Source organism: Miniopterus schreibersii (genome assembly GCF_964146895.1).
Source record: "Miniopterus schreibersii genome assembly, chromosome: 15".
Classification (NCBI taxonomy): domain Eukaryota; kingdom Metazoa; phylum Chordata; class Mammalia; order Chiroptera; family Miniopteridae; genus Miniopterus; species Miniopterus schreibersii.
In genome coordinates, this window is record NC_138115.1 from 49,744,108 (window position 1) to 49,759,309 (window position 15,202).

Sequence of the window (15,202 nt, forward strand, 5' to 3'; positions counted from 1 at the left end):
CGCCTGTCCCTCTCCAGCTCTCCGCCCGGACCAGACGAGGCGAGGAAGCCGTGTCGGGCGGGAGGCGCCCCTCCGAGCCTGGCTGGGGCGCCCTCCTGCGGGAGGGAGGCTGGGCCGGGGCGCTCGGGACAGGATGGGCGGTCCAGGGCGGCAGCCGGCGGGGCCCCCGGCGTGCGCCTTGCCCGACTCTTCTGTCCTGAACCTCTTACGGTTCAGGTTTCTCAAACCAGGTCCTGATGTATTGAAAACCACGGCACTGCCTGACATTTATTCAGCTTGACAGTGACCGAAGCCCTCATCTTGTAAATATTGCTGCGTTTGAGGCACCTGTTTAGCTTCCTGTGGTCACTTGCTCACAATCTATCTAAGGACAGAGGGAGTCTGTGGCAGAAACCGTGTAGTTTTGGGCTGAGGACGCAGAATAGCTGATGTTTTTTGAAAGATTCTTGTTGACCAAGAAGAGTGTTAGCCAGCCCCATTTTCTGCTTGAGAATCATTTACTGTCGAAGCAAATCAATGAGTTTGAGGCTAACTGCTGGTTCCCTCCAGGGCCAGCGTTCTCCTCTAAAGGGGAGGCGCTTTAAGAGGCATCCATTATGTTTTACTTGATCATCTGGGGGGTCTGCAGGTTCCATCATTCTTCGTGGTAAGCTCAGGAGTTTCCCTGCAAAAGAAGTGTCTGCTTAGAGAAATCCGACTTGGGAAAATTAAGAGAAAAATTACCACGTTGGTAACTACAACCATCCTCCAGCAGGAGGAATGCTAGCAATTATTCCATGAATTAAGGCAGACTAGAGGCATTCTAAATTTCATCGTAGAGGGAAAAAGCACAGAGTGGAAGTGGGCAGAGGAGAGGAGAGCTAGTGTGGATGCCTCTGTCTTTTGGACCCCAGGGGGCAGAAAGGGGGGAGGGCAGTCATAAACTTGTTATAATCTAGAAGTGTGGACTGTCTCTCCTCACGATCTTAAATATCCTTCAGTTGAGTTTTAAAAGTTTTCGGATGTCTTGAGGAGAAAAGTTAATTTCCAGGTACTTCATAGTTTTTGTTTTGGTTCTGAGTGATGTATTATTTTTTATTTTATTTTGCAGTTGGGTGTTACTGCTGTAAAGAAATGTTATTGGTTTTGTAGGCTGATCATGCATCCAGCAGAATTAACAGTGTTAATAGTTTGCGATGCAGCCCACCTCAGGACTGATGATTATAGTATCTTCATTTTTGTCTTAGGCAGACAGAAGTACCATTTAGGAAAAAGACAAAAATGGAAAGACTTGAATAATAAGTTCATTGCTTGCTCACCTGGTGGTCCCTGGGGTAGGTGCTTTGCAGCTGTCTTCTAACTCATGGTTCCAGGTACAACAGGCTTTGTGATGGTTAATTTTATGTCAGCTTGGCTGGACCATGGTGCCCAGATATTTGGTCAAATATTCTGAATATTTCTGAGAAGGTGTACTTGGATGAGACTAACATTTAAATCAGAGAGCTTTGAGTAAAGCAGAGTGTCCTCCACAATGTGGATGGCCTCATCCAGTCAGCTGAAGGCCTGAATAGAACAAAAGACCGCCTTCCCCAAGGAAAAGAAATTCTGCCAGAAGACAGCCTTTGGACATCATTTAATGGATATCCTCCCATTTAAAAGTATTTTTTTGGAGTTTGAAATGGACGTAGGGACAGAGGTTTATTTGACAAGGGTCGTGGCCAGATATAAGAGGAAGGGATTCAGCAGGATATTCTATGAATTAACCCAGGTCAAAAGGATCTGATGGAAGTAGAGATCATGCGAGTTCTCGTTACAGTTACCCCCAAGTTATGAAAAGTCTTTAAGTTTTCTTTAGTGGAAGAAGAGAACACTCAGGTTATAGAGGTTATAGACCTCCAAGTGAGTAATATGTACACTAGGCTGTAAATCAGATGAGCCTTGTGAACTTGGCACTGAGATTGTGTCAGGAGATATTGTCATAAAATTATTATAAAAGTATATAATCGTTTTACCTGCTTTACCTTCCACCTTCTTTATTTTCTCTTCCAAGATGATTTGCCCCAGTACCATTTCCATACCTTGAAACACTATAATGGTCTCTATGCCATTAGCTGAGCTCTTGCTTTTTCCCTGTGACCCTAAATTCAAAGGCACGATATCTAGAGCAGGGCTCTAAGCAAGGCCTAGACCATTCACTCCCAGAATAACCTTCCATTTCCAATTAGTATCCTTTGTCGCTATCCGATAAGTTAGACATGGCAGGGAAGAAAAGGAGTGGAATAGATGTTCTTTACTGTTGAATTATCAGGTCAAAACTCATTTCCCAGAAGATGTTATTTTTGAGATGGCTGGGAAAATTTGAACGTGAAGTATGTGTTAGAAGACGGCAAGGAACTAATTAGATGTGAAACAGCATTGTCAGTGTAAAGGGAAATGTCCACGCGTCTTAGAGATGCACTCTGAAGTGTGTAGGAGTAAAATGACATGATGTCTGAGACTTGCGTTAATTAACTTCAGCAAAGAAAAAATAATAGAAGAAGGGAATGTGGCAAACACTTTGCACTTTGTAGAATCTACGTGACAGGAATATGAGGTTTATTTATTAGTGCTTCTAACTTGACGTATGCTTGAGATTTTTCATAACAAAATATTTAAAACTCTACTTAACTATCTTTGGTATACTCCTAAAGATGAAAAGTAAAAGTGACTACTTACACACGGCCCATCATGCAGTTTAGTTATGTTAAGCTTGTCGTATCTGAAAAAAAATTATATTTTGAAATGATTATTTTTGCTCTATGATATAAGTTATGACTAAGTTATACTTGATAAGTTTTACTTAAGTTTGAGAAGAAAACACTGCTAATAGTGAATTCTCATTTAATAAATATTTTAAAATATCCACTACATAGGTCTTTATTTGTCAGAAAGATTGAATGTATAAAACCTACTCAGCCTTAAATCAAATAAAGAACATTCAAAGTAATCTTGAATAGTAAAGTAGAATTACAGAGTATTAGAAAGAGAATGTACATTAAAGTATGCATTTGATGAAAGTTAAGGCATTACTAGTGACTTTAAAGAAATAAAAATGATTATAAGAAGATACTGTGAACAACTGTACATCAATAAATTAGATAACCTGGATGCAATGGACGAATCCCTAGAAACACACCAATTACCTAACCTGACTCAGGAGGAAAGAGAGAATCAGCAGGCCTATATCAAGTAAAGAGGCTGAATCGGTAATAGAGAACCTCCTAACAACAAAAAGTCCAAGATCAGAAGTCCTTATTGGCCAGTTCTAACAAACATTTTAAGAAGATTTAATACCCGTCCTCAAACTCTTCCAAATAATAAAAGAGGAATAAACACGCCCTAATCATTCTATGACTCCAGAATTACCCTGAAAACAAAGACGTCACAAAGAAAGGGAGACTACAGGTGAGTATCCCTTACGAGCAGGGTGCAAAAATCCTCAGCTGAATGCTAGCAAATCGCAGCCAACAGGATGGTACAAGGGTTATACACTATGACCAGGTGGGATTTTTTCTAAGAGTCAGTGTGATTCAACTTAAAAATATCAACCAATGCAATAACATCATATTAATAAAATGAAGGGGGGAAAAACATGTTTTTCTCAATTGACCCTTGTCCAGGCCGGACTCAGCACCCTCACCTCAGGGGGTTCCGTTTCTGCACCTTTGGGAGCACAGAAAAGTGGAAGAAGTGGAGAGGCCGAGGGCAGATCTACCCAGCAGGAGGCGCTCTGGGGAGGACATTCCTGACTCCGCCACCTTTAGCCTCCTTACTTGAGGGAAGAGAAAATAAAATCAAGACTTACAGAATTCTGAAGCAGAGATGGCATTCGCCATTGTAGGTCACCTGGTCACTGCCACATATGGGTTCACTTGGCTTGGTGTAGGAGAGAAGCCAGCACCTGTTTATATTGTTGGTGCATTTGACCTGGAGGTGGGACACAGACCGCTGTCTCAGATGCCTTCCTCCAGGCCCTCTGCCGTTCCCACCGGTGCTGGGGAGAGGGAGCGGCTCCGCAGATGGTGATTGTTACATTACAGAGGGGAAAATGTCTTTCAAGGTTGAATGTCCTTGTGAACATTGTTCAGTGACTTGGGTGTGGTGCTTCGGACAGCAGTGGGCTCAAACGTGACACAGCAGAGTTAGGATGCAGAAGAAAGGGGACCACGCTGTGGGGCCTTGGTGTGTGGAGGCAGGCTGTGTCCTGTGTGCCTTAATCTATCCCAGCTGAATGTCCACCGTAGGGTAAGACGGACCTGAATTTGAGCCTTGACTTCATCGTCTGTTTAATGATGCAAAACACTTGCCTTCTGTCCCCCAGGAGAGCCGTGTGAACCGGCTGGGATAAGGGGTGGGAAGAGGGCTCAGGAACATATAAAATGTGCCGCATATAGCGGATGGCTCAGCTTTTAGGGTGGAATTATTCCCATGTGAGCCCTCCCCCCGCCGGGTGCCCAGCTCCAGGGAGAAGAGTGGCCGTCGGGGGAGCAGGCCTCTCCGGTCACTGCGCTCGGAAGCAGGCGCGGGGCTCACCTTGGTCTCCTGGAGGCCGGCGCCAGGGCCCGCGGGAACCGGGAAGTCTGCGGGGAAAACACGGCTTCAGGGTGGCTGCAGCCTCCGGGAAGGGGGCTGGGAGGAGGGGACCCCCTTGGCGCACAGGAAGCTTCGCATCCACCAGAGGCTGAAGTGCCTCCCTGGGGCAGCCTGCCCTCCAAAGCAGGGAAGAACTGGGAAGCGCCTGCCCTCCCCGCATGCAACGTGGAGATCATTCGGCCCCCCTCGGCTCCACGGGTAAATGACAACTTCTGTGCTCCTTCTCGGCTGCTTTTAGAAAACACCCTTCAAATTACAAATTACCATAAAACGCTTATACTGAGATACCTTTAAAAATGTGGGGCTTCATTAAGACATACATATTCTGTATCCAAAGCAGTCTTCACAATTATTCACATATGTGTACATAACACTTTATATAATATAATAATTATATATTATAATGATCTGACACAATTATTGTAACACCAGCTTTATACGGGTGTGGGCAAAAGTTAAGTTTACAGTTGTAATACAAATAATAATAAATAACTAATACAAGAATAAACTATGTTTCACGTACTCACAACGGTAGACCTACTTCGCCCAGCCCTGTAGTCACATACCATAGAATCCACGTATTTAAAGTGTACAGTTCAATGGTTTTTATTAAATTCACAGAGTTGCACAACCATCACCACAATCAGTTTTAGAACATTTCCAAGCTCAAAAAGAAACCCTGTACCCACCAGCAGTACTTCTCATTCCTTCCTCAGCACCCATCCCCTTCCCCCTCCCCAGACAGCCACCAGTTTACTTTCTGTCCTTTCTGGAAACTTTATATAAATGGAGTCATATAATATGTGGTCTTTTGTGTTATCTTCTTTCACTTAGCACAATGTTTTAAAAGTTTATCTCTGATGTGCATCAGGACTTCATTCTTATTTATAATTAAATCATATTCCATTGTATGTATATAGCATATTTTATTTATTCATCAATCAGTTAATGGGCCTTTTTGTTGTTTTCACTTTTGGCCTATTATGAGCAAGGCTGCTATGAACATCCATGTACACATTTTTGTGTGGCCATGTGTTTTCATTTCCCTTGGGCAGATAGCTAACAGTGGAACTGCTGGGTCATATGGTGACCTTTTAAAGAACTACCAGACTGTTTTCCAAAGCTTCTGTGTATGAGGGTTCCAACTTTTTTTTTTTTTAATCCTCACTGGAGGATATCTTTTCCATTGCTTTTCAGAGAGAGTGGAAGGGAGAGCAAGAAACACCGATGTGAGAGAGCCACATCGATTGGTTGCCTCCCGACTAGGGCCGGGGATCACGTCTGCAAGCAAAGTATGTGCCCTTGGCCAAAATCAAACCCAGGACCCCTCAGTCAGCAGCCCGATGCTCTAGCCACTGAGCCACACCGGCCAGGGCCTGAATATTTTTAATAGTTGCATTGTGGCTTACCATATATATCTTAACATCAGAATGTACCTCAGATCTAAACTATTTTATTTCAAGGGACACTTAGAAATGTTGCTCCTATATAGCTCTAATCCTTCTTCCCCCCTTTCTTTTTAAGAGGGTTTCAGTGTCTACATCTGTAACAGGAGGAATTAGGATCCAGTAAAACGGAATAGCACTTCCACTTCCACCTCTAGTTTCCCCATGGTCCTGGCTGTACTGCAGACAACGTGGGCAGAGCAAGGACAGTAACTCACCAACTGCAAAGGCAGCCCAAGCGGAGATGGCTAGAAGGAGGGCCGTGTTCAAGAAGGTCCCCTTCATGGTGGCAGAAGAGCTGCGGAAATAAGCAGCTTTTGAGAGCAGGACAGAAAACTCCGTGTGAAGCACAGTCTCGCAGAGACCCCTCATTGGTCAAGAAATGAAGCCTCAATTCTTCAGGTTTGTCCTTTCCTCGGGTTATTTGGAACGAATGTTGTCTGATGCAATTAAATTGCTTAATTCATCCGCTTAAAACAGAGAAAAGGATCTAAAAAATAGAATTTTAGAAGGTGCCAGAAAAAGATGTCATAAAAAAAACCTGCAAGGGATTCTTTAAGCACCAAAAAGTTTTCAATAAAATGTTTAAAAGCTGGTATTTCTCCCTGAGATAAAAAGGGCAGTCACTAGAGAGTTCAGTGACACAGGTAAGTCAAGGGACAGTAAGAGCCGGGGCAGCGTGGTCACTGGTTGGGCATCGACCCAGGCGTGAGCAGGAGGTCACGGTCCCGCTCCCGCTCCCGGGCGAGGCGGTGCGGGGCACGCTGGAGGCAGCCGGTCCATGACTCTCATCATTGATGTTTCTCTCTCCCTTCCTCTCTCTGAAATCAATAAAAACAAAAGCATTAAAAAAAATAAAACAATAAAAAAATAAAAGCTATGGGTTTTCTTTAAAAAAATAAAAGAAACAGAAAGGGACAAAATAACAAACACTCCCATATTCCTAACCTTCCATAATATTATGACTTTGGTGTTAATATTTAGTAACTAATAACATTATTGAAATGAAAACCATAGAGTGTTTACCAACAGCTTACTTGCATTATTGGAAACGTTATAGTACAAGCCGATTGGCATTATCTGCAGGTTTCTATACATTTTTCTATACATTTTCCAAGCAAATTATATATCTAGGTAATTTCTGCCCAAGACCTTCTCTGAGTAAAAATAATAATAAAGAATATAACCCTTTTCCTCCTCAAAAAATTTGCAAATTAATAAGGTCACTTTACCTGCTGTGACTCCTACAGTTATTCTGAGAAACTGGCTGGACAAGATATTCTTTTTTTCGGCTTGTTGGTAATGAAATAACAATGTGTGCTGGGGCGGGGCGGGGCGTAATGTCTCTTCAAGGTCGGATGCCTGGCAGTGGAAGAGAGTGACCTTTAAAGTTAGAAGCTGTAAACACAACTCAAACCCGTGCCTTCCCACTCCAAGCTCTGCAATGCCGAAACCTCGGGGCTCCTGTTTCAGCTCCCGAGGGCCTTGTACTGCCCCCCACCACGCCAAAATCTGGTGGTTCTTGCCAAACCCCAACCTACCACTTTAGCAGGCTCATACCCAATTTTTGAATTCCTATATTTTTATCTCTATTGCAATGATTATATTCAGGATTGCTTCAGATATTTCCACAATACTGTAAGTTGCCACATCTGCAGGTTTATTAGGGGAGCCCCCCCCCCCCCGCAGTAAGCCAACAGTCACACACAGGTTGCCCACAGAGAGGGGGCACTTAGCATTAGAAGCCAGCAGAGCCAGGCCCGGTGCAAAGCCCTGGTCACCCAGCCTCCGCGGGGGACAGTGGGGCGCGGGTCTCAGGCCAGGGGCCCCAACCGAGGCCGGGGGACCAGCCTGTGAGGGAGGCAACCAATCAGTGTGTTTCTCTCAAGGCATGTTTCTCTCTCTCCCCCTCTCCCCCTCTCCCCTCGTTCCACTCTCTCTCAAAAAGCAATGGAAAAAATATCCTTGGTGTGGATTTAAAAAAAAAAGAATAATGAAAATGAAAATAATATCTAAAAAGTATCAGGGAATCTGAAACAGAACCTGAAGCCTAACAAATGGGATAATCATTAAATGAACAATAATGACTCACTGTATAAGCTTAATTTCCAAAGGAACTGGTTTGGTAAAAGGTGCCCCAGGGGAAGTGACGTGTGTGTATCTATTATATAAAATGCATATTTGTCGAAAACAGTAAGTCATTGAACACAGATGTTGAAAGCTGAGGTGATAGTAGCTTGTTTAAGAGAGAGCACAATGCGGTATAAATGCACCAGCCCGGACAAGGCCTGGGTGAATGGATTGTTGTCTATATGGCTTCGGGGCTTGATTAAAAATTGAGAAGACAGAGCCCAGGGGGAAGGTGGGTACCTTAGTGTACATTAAGTATGACCTAAGTTAGGATCCCTTTGATGATTTCACCTGAACTATTTAAATATTTTGAGATGTGTATGCTGCAATCTTTGTTTTGCAGATAGAAATTATAAGTAAATACTTTTATCAGAGCAAAGAAGTAGATAAATTCTGACAGCATTTTGGCTGGAAGACAAAGTAATTGGTTTCTAAAGCTGATTAAGGGGAGGGCCTAGATCAGATCTTTGCAATTGCCAGGAAACAACTCTTTCCCCCTTTGGAGAGCCCAGTCAGAATCTCTTCCAACATATTCTCTCACCCAAAATATATGCATGCTCACCTAATGGATCTCTGATACTAGGACAGCGTCTCAGGAGTGACAGTCTGTGTGTGTGGCAAGGAGCAGCTCAACTCTGGGCTATAACTTAGGGAATCTCTGACCTCATTTCCTTCCAGAGCTGTGATCATCCTGTCATCTGCAGCAGGAGTGAGAGTGGCTGAAAAGAGTCATCATGCTAATTCTCTGAAAAAGATTACAATAATAATATTATTGCAGCCTGGCCAGAGTGGCTTAGTTGGTTGAGTGTTGTCCTATGGATAGAAAGGTGGCCAGTTTGATTCCCGGTCAGGGCACATGCCTGGGCTGCATGCTCCACCCCTGGTAGGGGGTGTGCAGGAGGCAGCTGATTGATATTTCTCTCTCTCTCCCTCTCCCTTCCTCTCTCTCTAAAAAATCAATAAAAACATATTTTTAAAAATATTATTGTAAACAATTACTGTAGTTAATTTGTAAACAATTGTAAACAATTACTAGTAGTTAATGAAAGTGCCCAAAGAGAATGTAACATTAACTAGAGGAGAAACTTTCCAGCAGTTTCCAGAGTGATGGGAAGCAGATACCTCCAGACATAGTAAATGACTGTAGAGAATCTAATTCCACTTTCCAGAGTGAATTATAGCTCCTTTGAGGGATACATTCTCCTCACAAATCTTAGATACCTAGGCATTTATGAGATAAACAGTGAAATAGAGACACACCAAAAATGGTATGTAATGGAGCTGCCATGGAGATAGCCGTAAATAAGGACCATTTTCCCACCAATGTCATTTTACAAAAGAGGTAGTTTGATTGTCCAAAACTGTTGAGAGGAAAATTAATATAATTGTTATAGACAGTTAGACAAACATGAGCAGAGCAAGGAGGATGGGCCAGGTACAGAAGGTCACCAGGGTGGAAAGCCCTGGGTGCCTAGCAAGGGGCAAAACTGAGAAAATAAGAACTTTGACCCCAGGGTAACCTTTCTTCCCCTAGCATATCGATGGTTATGTGGTTTAGACCCTCTGATCTTTTCCTCCCTAAAGATAACATCTAGGCCTCAGTTATATTTCGGCTCCAGGCCTAGAAAAGCATCAAAACCAGACAAGTAGCTGCCTGAGGACCAGCTGCATTGACTAATGACCCCCTGCCCTGGCGCCCACCAATCAGTGGAGACCATGAGCCTGAAAGAGCCCAGCTGGAAAGCTGGTGAATATTCTATCAAGACCATCCTCTGAGACCTCCCCTCAACACAAAGGACCCAGCCATTGCCCTCCCCCAGGGGAGCGTGCCTGCACTCTCCCCTTCCCCCCTTCTTCCCTCTAAGGGACCCCAGGAGACTTGCAGCCAGAGGAGCAATGGGCAGCAGCAGCTTGTCCCAGGCTAACCCCCGGAACCTATCTCCAAGGCCTCCTTTTCTCTGACTTCCCAGAGAGCCAAAGCAGCCCAGCCCAGGCTCCCCTGTCACTTCTTCCATGCTCTTGCTTGTTTCACTGTCCTAAGTGTGTTTTTGCTGCAGTCAATAAATTCTTGCTTGCTTTGCTGCACTTTGTCTCTTGTTTGAAATTTTCCCTTCAAGAAGACAAGAACCAAGATCCCATCATCTTGTCAGTAACAAAACTGCATAAAAGTAGCTCCTGAATTCAGCATGAAGATGGGTGGCTACAGCAGCCTCAATGGAACTGTGGTTTTGAAGAATCCAGGAGCGGAGGTAATCGTGTAGGCGACCCTACAAAATATTTTAGAAGTGAAACGAGGGAGGGTTAGTGTTTCTCCTGTTCCCTGGTACACGTTTGTCTTACCAGATCATCCAGAGAACTTTCTATGTCCCATACATGAGCTCCAATGAGCATGATGTCATCAGTACAGTGGAATGTCAAATGATCAAAAACCCCTTCAGATTATACTGTGACATAGAACAGAAAAGCTGTCGTAGCCCCGTGGAAAGAGTGAATGTGAAGCGCTTTCTGATCCAGGTAATTGGAAATGCCTGCTGATCCTCTTTCCTGAAAAACAACACGTCCTTCAGATAAAGAGCCTCATACCACACCCAGAATAACCGGGCCGTGTCAGTCTGTTGCTGTAGGGTAAACACATCTGCAGAGCAGCTGCGCGTGGGCCGACCCCGCGGTCGGTTTACTGAGTGGACCCTCGTCTCCACGCTCCACCATGCTTTTGCAATGGCCCGACTTGGGCTGCGATGGGCCTACATTTCCTTTGTCTTTAAGACTGCAGTTCTACCTGGGTGCAGGTAGAACTGCAGTCAGTCGCTTTACAATACTTCAGTCAGTCAAGGAAGTTACAGGAACATCCGCTAGGCCCTTCTTACCATAATGAATTTTCTTTTACAGGCCATACAGCCTGTAAGTGTGCTCTGCCAGCTGCTAGGCATGTTTGTATTTCAAAGAGATGTCTTCCAGGTCCCTTATTTATTTACTTATTTTTATTTTTATTAAAAAAAATATTTATTGATTTCAGAGAGAGAGGAAGGGAAAGGGGGAGAGAGAGAGAGAGAGAGAGGAACATCAATGATGAGAAAGTCATTGATCGGCTGCCTCCTGCACGCCCCCTACTGGGGATTGAGCCCCAAACTCGGGCGTGTGCCCTGACCAGGAATTGAACCATGACCTCCTGGTTCATAGGTCATTGCTCAACCACTGAACCACACCAGCTGGGCTCTCAGGTCCTTTAGAAAGACATTCCTGGGTCATAAAGCTGGCAAGCGACATTTTAGCTTCTAAAAAAATTTATATATATGTCAAAGAGATAGAGAAAGAATTTATAGTGATGAGATTTCTAAAGTAAATACTCTAAGAAAAGGGAAGGAACTCACTTCCTTCTTTTCCACAGGGAAAATGAAGCCTCGTGTTTCACTTGCATCTGCCCTCGTATCGAGCGGGAGCTCCTCCGCGTTTGCCATGGTTGGTGGTGCTGATGGCGCTCAGAGTCCTTGAACTGCTCCTCAGTTCCGAATGTATTCATCCATTCCTTCATTCCTCATATTACTGTAATTAAATCTTATGTTTCCAGAAACAAGCCTGGACTATGATTCAGAAGTGAGTCAGAGAGACAGATTCCTTTCATCAAAGAAATTATATTCCACAGAGGGAGAGAGACAATGAACATAAACAAATAAATTTACTTAATTTATTTACAATCTAATTACAGGGGCTCTGAAGGGTAATGAGGACAAATAAAATAGCATAAAGAGCCGAACTTGAGGGGAAATATTATTTTAGGGAGAACCTGATGTGGAGATAGCATCTGAGCTGACATGTGAAGGAAGTGACGAGGGACTACACGAGAAGAGGGTCACAGGCAAAGAGAATCTAGAAAACTTTGAGAGTTTTGGGCCAAGTGAGAGGATGAATGTAAGTGGCATTTACTATGCATGAGAACACAGGGAAAATGTGCATTTGTGGGACCAGGAAGAATTCTGTTTTAAACATGTGAAGTCTGAGATGCCTTTTTTTTTGGTTTGTAAGTACATTTTTATTGATTTTAGAGAGAGGAAGGGAGAGGCAAAGAGAGAAATGTTGATGAGAGAGAAACATGGATCAGCTGCCTCCTGCTCGCCCCCTACCAGGGGTCGAGTTCACAGTGGGGCATGTGCCCTGACCAGGAATTGAACTGGTGACCTCTTGGTACATTGGGTAGACGCTCAACCATTGAGCAGCACCAGCTGGCCTGAGATGCCTTTAAAAATCAGAGTCCAGATGTTAAGAAGACAACGGGTTTAAAATCGCATTATGCCAGAGAAGGATGTGTAAACATGGGAGTCGTCGGGAAACAGGCATCATTTGAACCAGGAATCCAGACATCCTTTCCTACCTATGATGGAGTAGCCTGTGGAAGACTCATGCTCCCACGCAAAACAGATTAAAAGGGAAATAAGATTTTTTTAAAAAAATCTGTTTGATATCATCAGAGAGCTGCCAGGGCAACTAAGACTTGAACGGGCAGATGCCCAAAGGAAGTGAATCGGAGAGGGGAGCCAAAAGTCTGTATCTGATTTTTGCCTTTTGGCATTGGGCTGTAATGACACGAGGGAGCCTGGAAATCCAGGCACGAGGTGGTCTGGGCAGAGTTGTTGCTAAGTGACAGAGAAGTGAGCAACAGAAAATGGCAAAATTGAAATTTGTAGCTGGCAAGGGAGCCAGGATTCGGATGGCCAGTGCTGCAGGGGAAGGGGGCAAAGGACGAGACCCCAACATATGGTCTGGTTTCTCCTTCTTGAGGCATTTGCCAGTTGCTTGGATTTCACTAAGTAGGGGGATAAGAAGTTGGGTGGAAAGCCTCTAAAATATCCCCCAGTCTCTCAAGGCTAAAGAGGAAAACATCAAATTTCAAGACCCAGCAAAGTAGAGGGCCCTTGGTAAACGTGCTACACTGTGGCTGGGATGTCTCAAGGTGCACACCAGAAGCCACATCCAGGTGACCCAGAAGTAGATGGAAGCTTGATACTTAAAACAGTGGCAGGCAGGTGGGAAGCGCCTAAAGATTATTGAAGCTCCTGAAACATCTGAGGGGTGAAGGGAATTAACAAACATGACCCACGGGAGCGCTCTCTCTGCAGGTTCAGGCTCTGCCAACCAGAAGGCCCAGCCCCACCCTGCGCCCACAGCTTTCCTCTTAGACCACCATGGCTCTGCCCCAGTCGTCACCCTCACCACCTGTGCCTGCACTGGGTGTCCCAGTGTGCGTGGCAGGGTGTAAAATAGGAATCACAAATCTCCGGCTCTCCCTCTGCCCTGCCTCAGATCTTCAGTGTCTGAGACAGGAGCTTTCACACCAGTCTGGCGTCCTCGCTCTTGTGTCTGCTGCCCAGAGGACACATGCCCTGACAGCCTGACTCTGGTGGCCAGGGGGGCTTGTGTTCACAGTTCACTGGGACAGCAGCAAAGAAACAGTTCTTCACTGGCTGTCACCCCAGGACTCAGCACAGACGGAGGGGACAGAACTGCCCATCTCCCAGTCTTGCCCTGACGGAGGTGGATTTGCATACTTTTAAAAGCTGCTGCGTGAACAGAAACACTTATAGATACAGAGAATGTTTTGACCATTGCCAGATGACCATTGCCAGGAGGTTGGGGGGATGGGTATAAAAAGGTGAAGGGATGAAGAAGTACAAATTGGTTGTTACAGAGCAGTCACAGCGTAGGGAATATAGTCAATAATATTCTAATAATTATGCGTGGTGTCAGGTGGGTGCGAGATTTATCGGGATGATCACTTCGTAGGTTATGTAATGTCTAATCACTGGGGTGTACACCTGAAACTAATATAATAATGTATGTCAACTATAATTGAAAATCAAAATGATAAAATAAAATAAATAATAGCAATAAAAGCTGCTGCCTGAGCATTTGGCTTCCTGAATCTAGGTGCTGACTGAGATCTTCTCTTTTGAGACACTGGCAGGTCTTAGCACACCCTCAGCCGCTAGGACCCACTAGAAATAAGCTAGGCGCTTGGACAGTCCCCAAAGCCTGAGACAGCCAAGAGCGAGGCGGGCGGCAGCGAGGCCCGTCTCCCGCAGGAGGCCTCGCCCTCGAGACTGGGCCGGGCGGCTGCTTTACCTGCTGCAGAGAAACCAGCCGACAGCCACGGAAGATGAAACAGGACTCGGTCCCGAACGGAAGGACAAGATGAAACCTCAGAAAAAGACCTAATGGAACCGAGACAAGTGACTTACCCGAGAAAGAGTCCAAAATACGGGTGGTAAGGCCGCTGGCCCAGCTCAGGGGAAGCGCGGACGGGCAAGAGAGGAGCCTCGCTTCCTCTGGACGCTGCTGGCACTCGCACCTGGGGCGTAAACACCGGGGCCCCAGGCAGGAGGCAGGCGGAGAGAAGAACCTCGACGCAATTACAGGATCGCTCAGTTAGAGAGAGAAAACGAGAGACCTAGAGGGAGATTCCAAGATCCGGTCAGTGTGAAAGCGTCATTCCCACCCCACCGAGGGCAGAGCACGCGGCCACCTGGAAGCAGCTGCAACAGTCAGTGTCCTGGGCCCGTAGAGCTGGAAAGCCGCTGATCGCCAGGCTCCAGTCCCATGCGGGGTTTATCCATATGTGAACCTATTTGAAGAAAAGCTCACGGTGTATATCAAGGTCTCATAAATTCTAACATGAACTTTTGTTGGTATTAAAGGTAGTGGGTGATTAACAGCTTGTTCATTAGGTAAACCAAGAAACAGAGATTTTATGTTAATTTTATAATTGGTAGAAGGGCATAGTTCAGGGAAACGGAGACTTCAGAAGAACTAGAATTGCTGATATAAAAGATATAATAAGACCCCCTTTATCTCTCTTTAAACCAGGAGTTTTTTCTTTAAACACCATTCTCTTCCAGCCAGTTTTTAATGAACCTAATTCGACAGGATGAAAAGCGCAGCCTCCTCACAGTGACCCAGTTCGTATTTTATGGGCCCATCAATGTGGAACGTTTCCCATCCTAAATTCCGAGATAGAGGACATT

The 15,202-nt window shown here is 44.9% G+C and overlaps 1 protein-coding gene across 4 annotated transcripts; it reads right to left on the bottom strand.

Annotated features, from left to right (window-relative positions):
• Positions 1 to 235: 235 nt before the first annotated feature.
• On the bottom strand, positions 236 to 7,378 carry SPINK8 (serine peptidase inhibitor Kazal type 8 (putative)). 4 transcript variants are annotated; one of them, XM_081159838.1, is made up of 6 exons: positions 7,289 to 7,378; positions 6,275 to 6,877; positions 4,552 to 4,598; positions 3,824 to 3,945; positions 2,695 to 2,737; positions 236 to 664 (listed from the first exon to the last, which is right to left on the bottom strand). In XM_081159838.1, the coding sequence occupies exons 2-6, from the start codon at positions 6,426 to 6,428 to the stop codon at positions 653 to 655; spliced, it is 378 nt and encodes a 125-aa protein (XP_081015964.1). In that variant the 5' UTR covers positions 6,429 to 6,877; positions 7,289 to 7,378; the 3' UTR covers positions 236 to 652. The 4 variants fall into 4 exon arrangements, with proteins under 4 accessions (XP_081015964.1, XP_081015965.1, XP_081015963.1 ...); XM_081159839.1 differs by having other exon boundaries at positions 239 to 664; positions 6,275 to 6,354; positions 7,289 to 7,372; XM_081159837.1 differs by having other exon boundaries at positions 244 to 664; positions 6,275 to 6,546.
• Between the last annotated feature and the right edge of the window lie 7,824 nt (positions 7,379 to 15,202).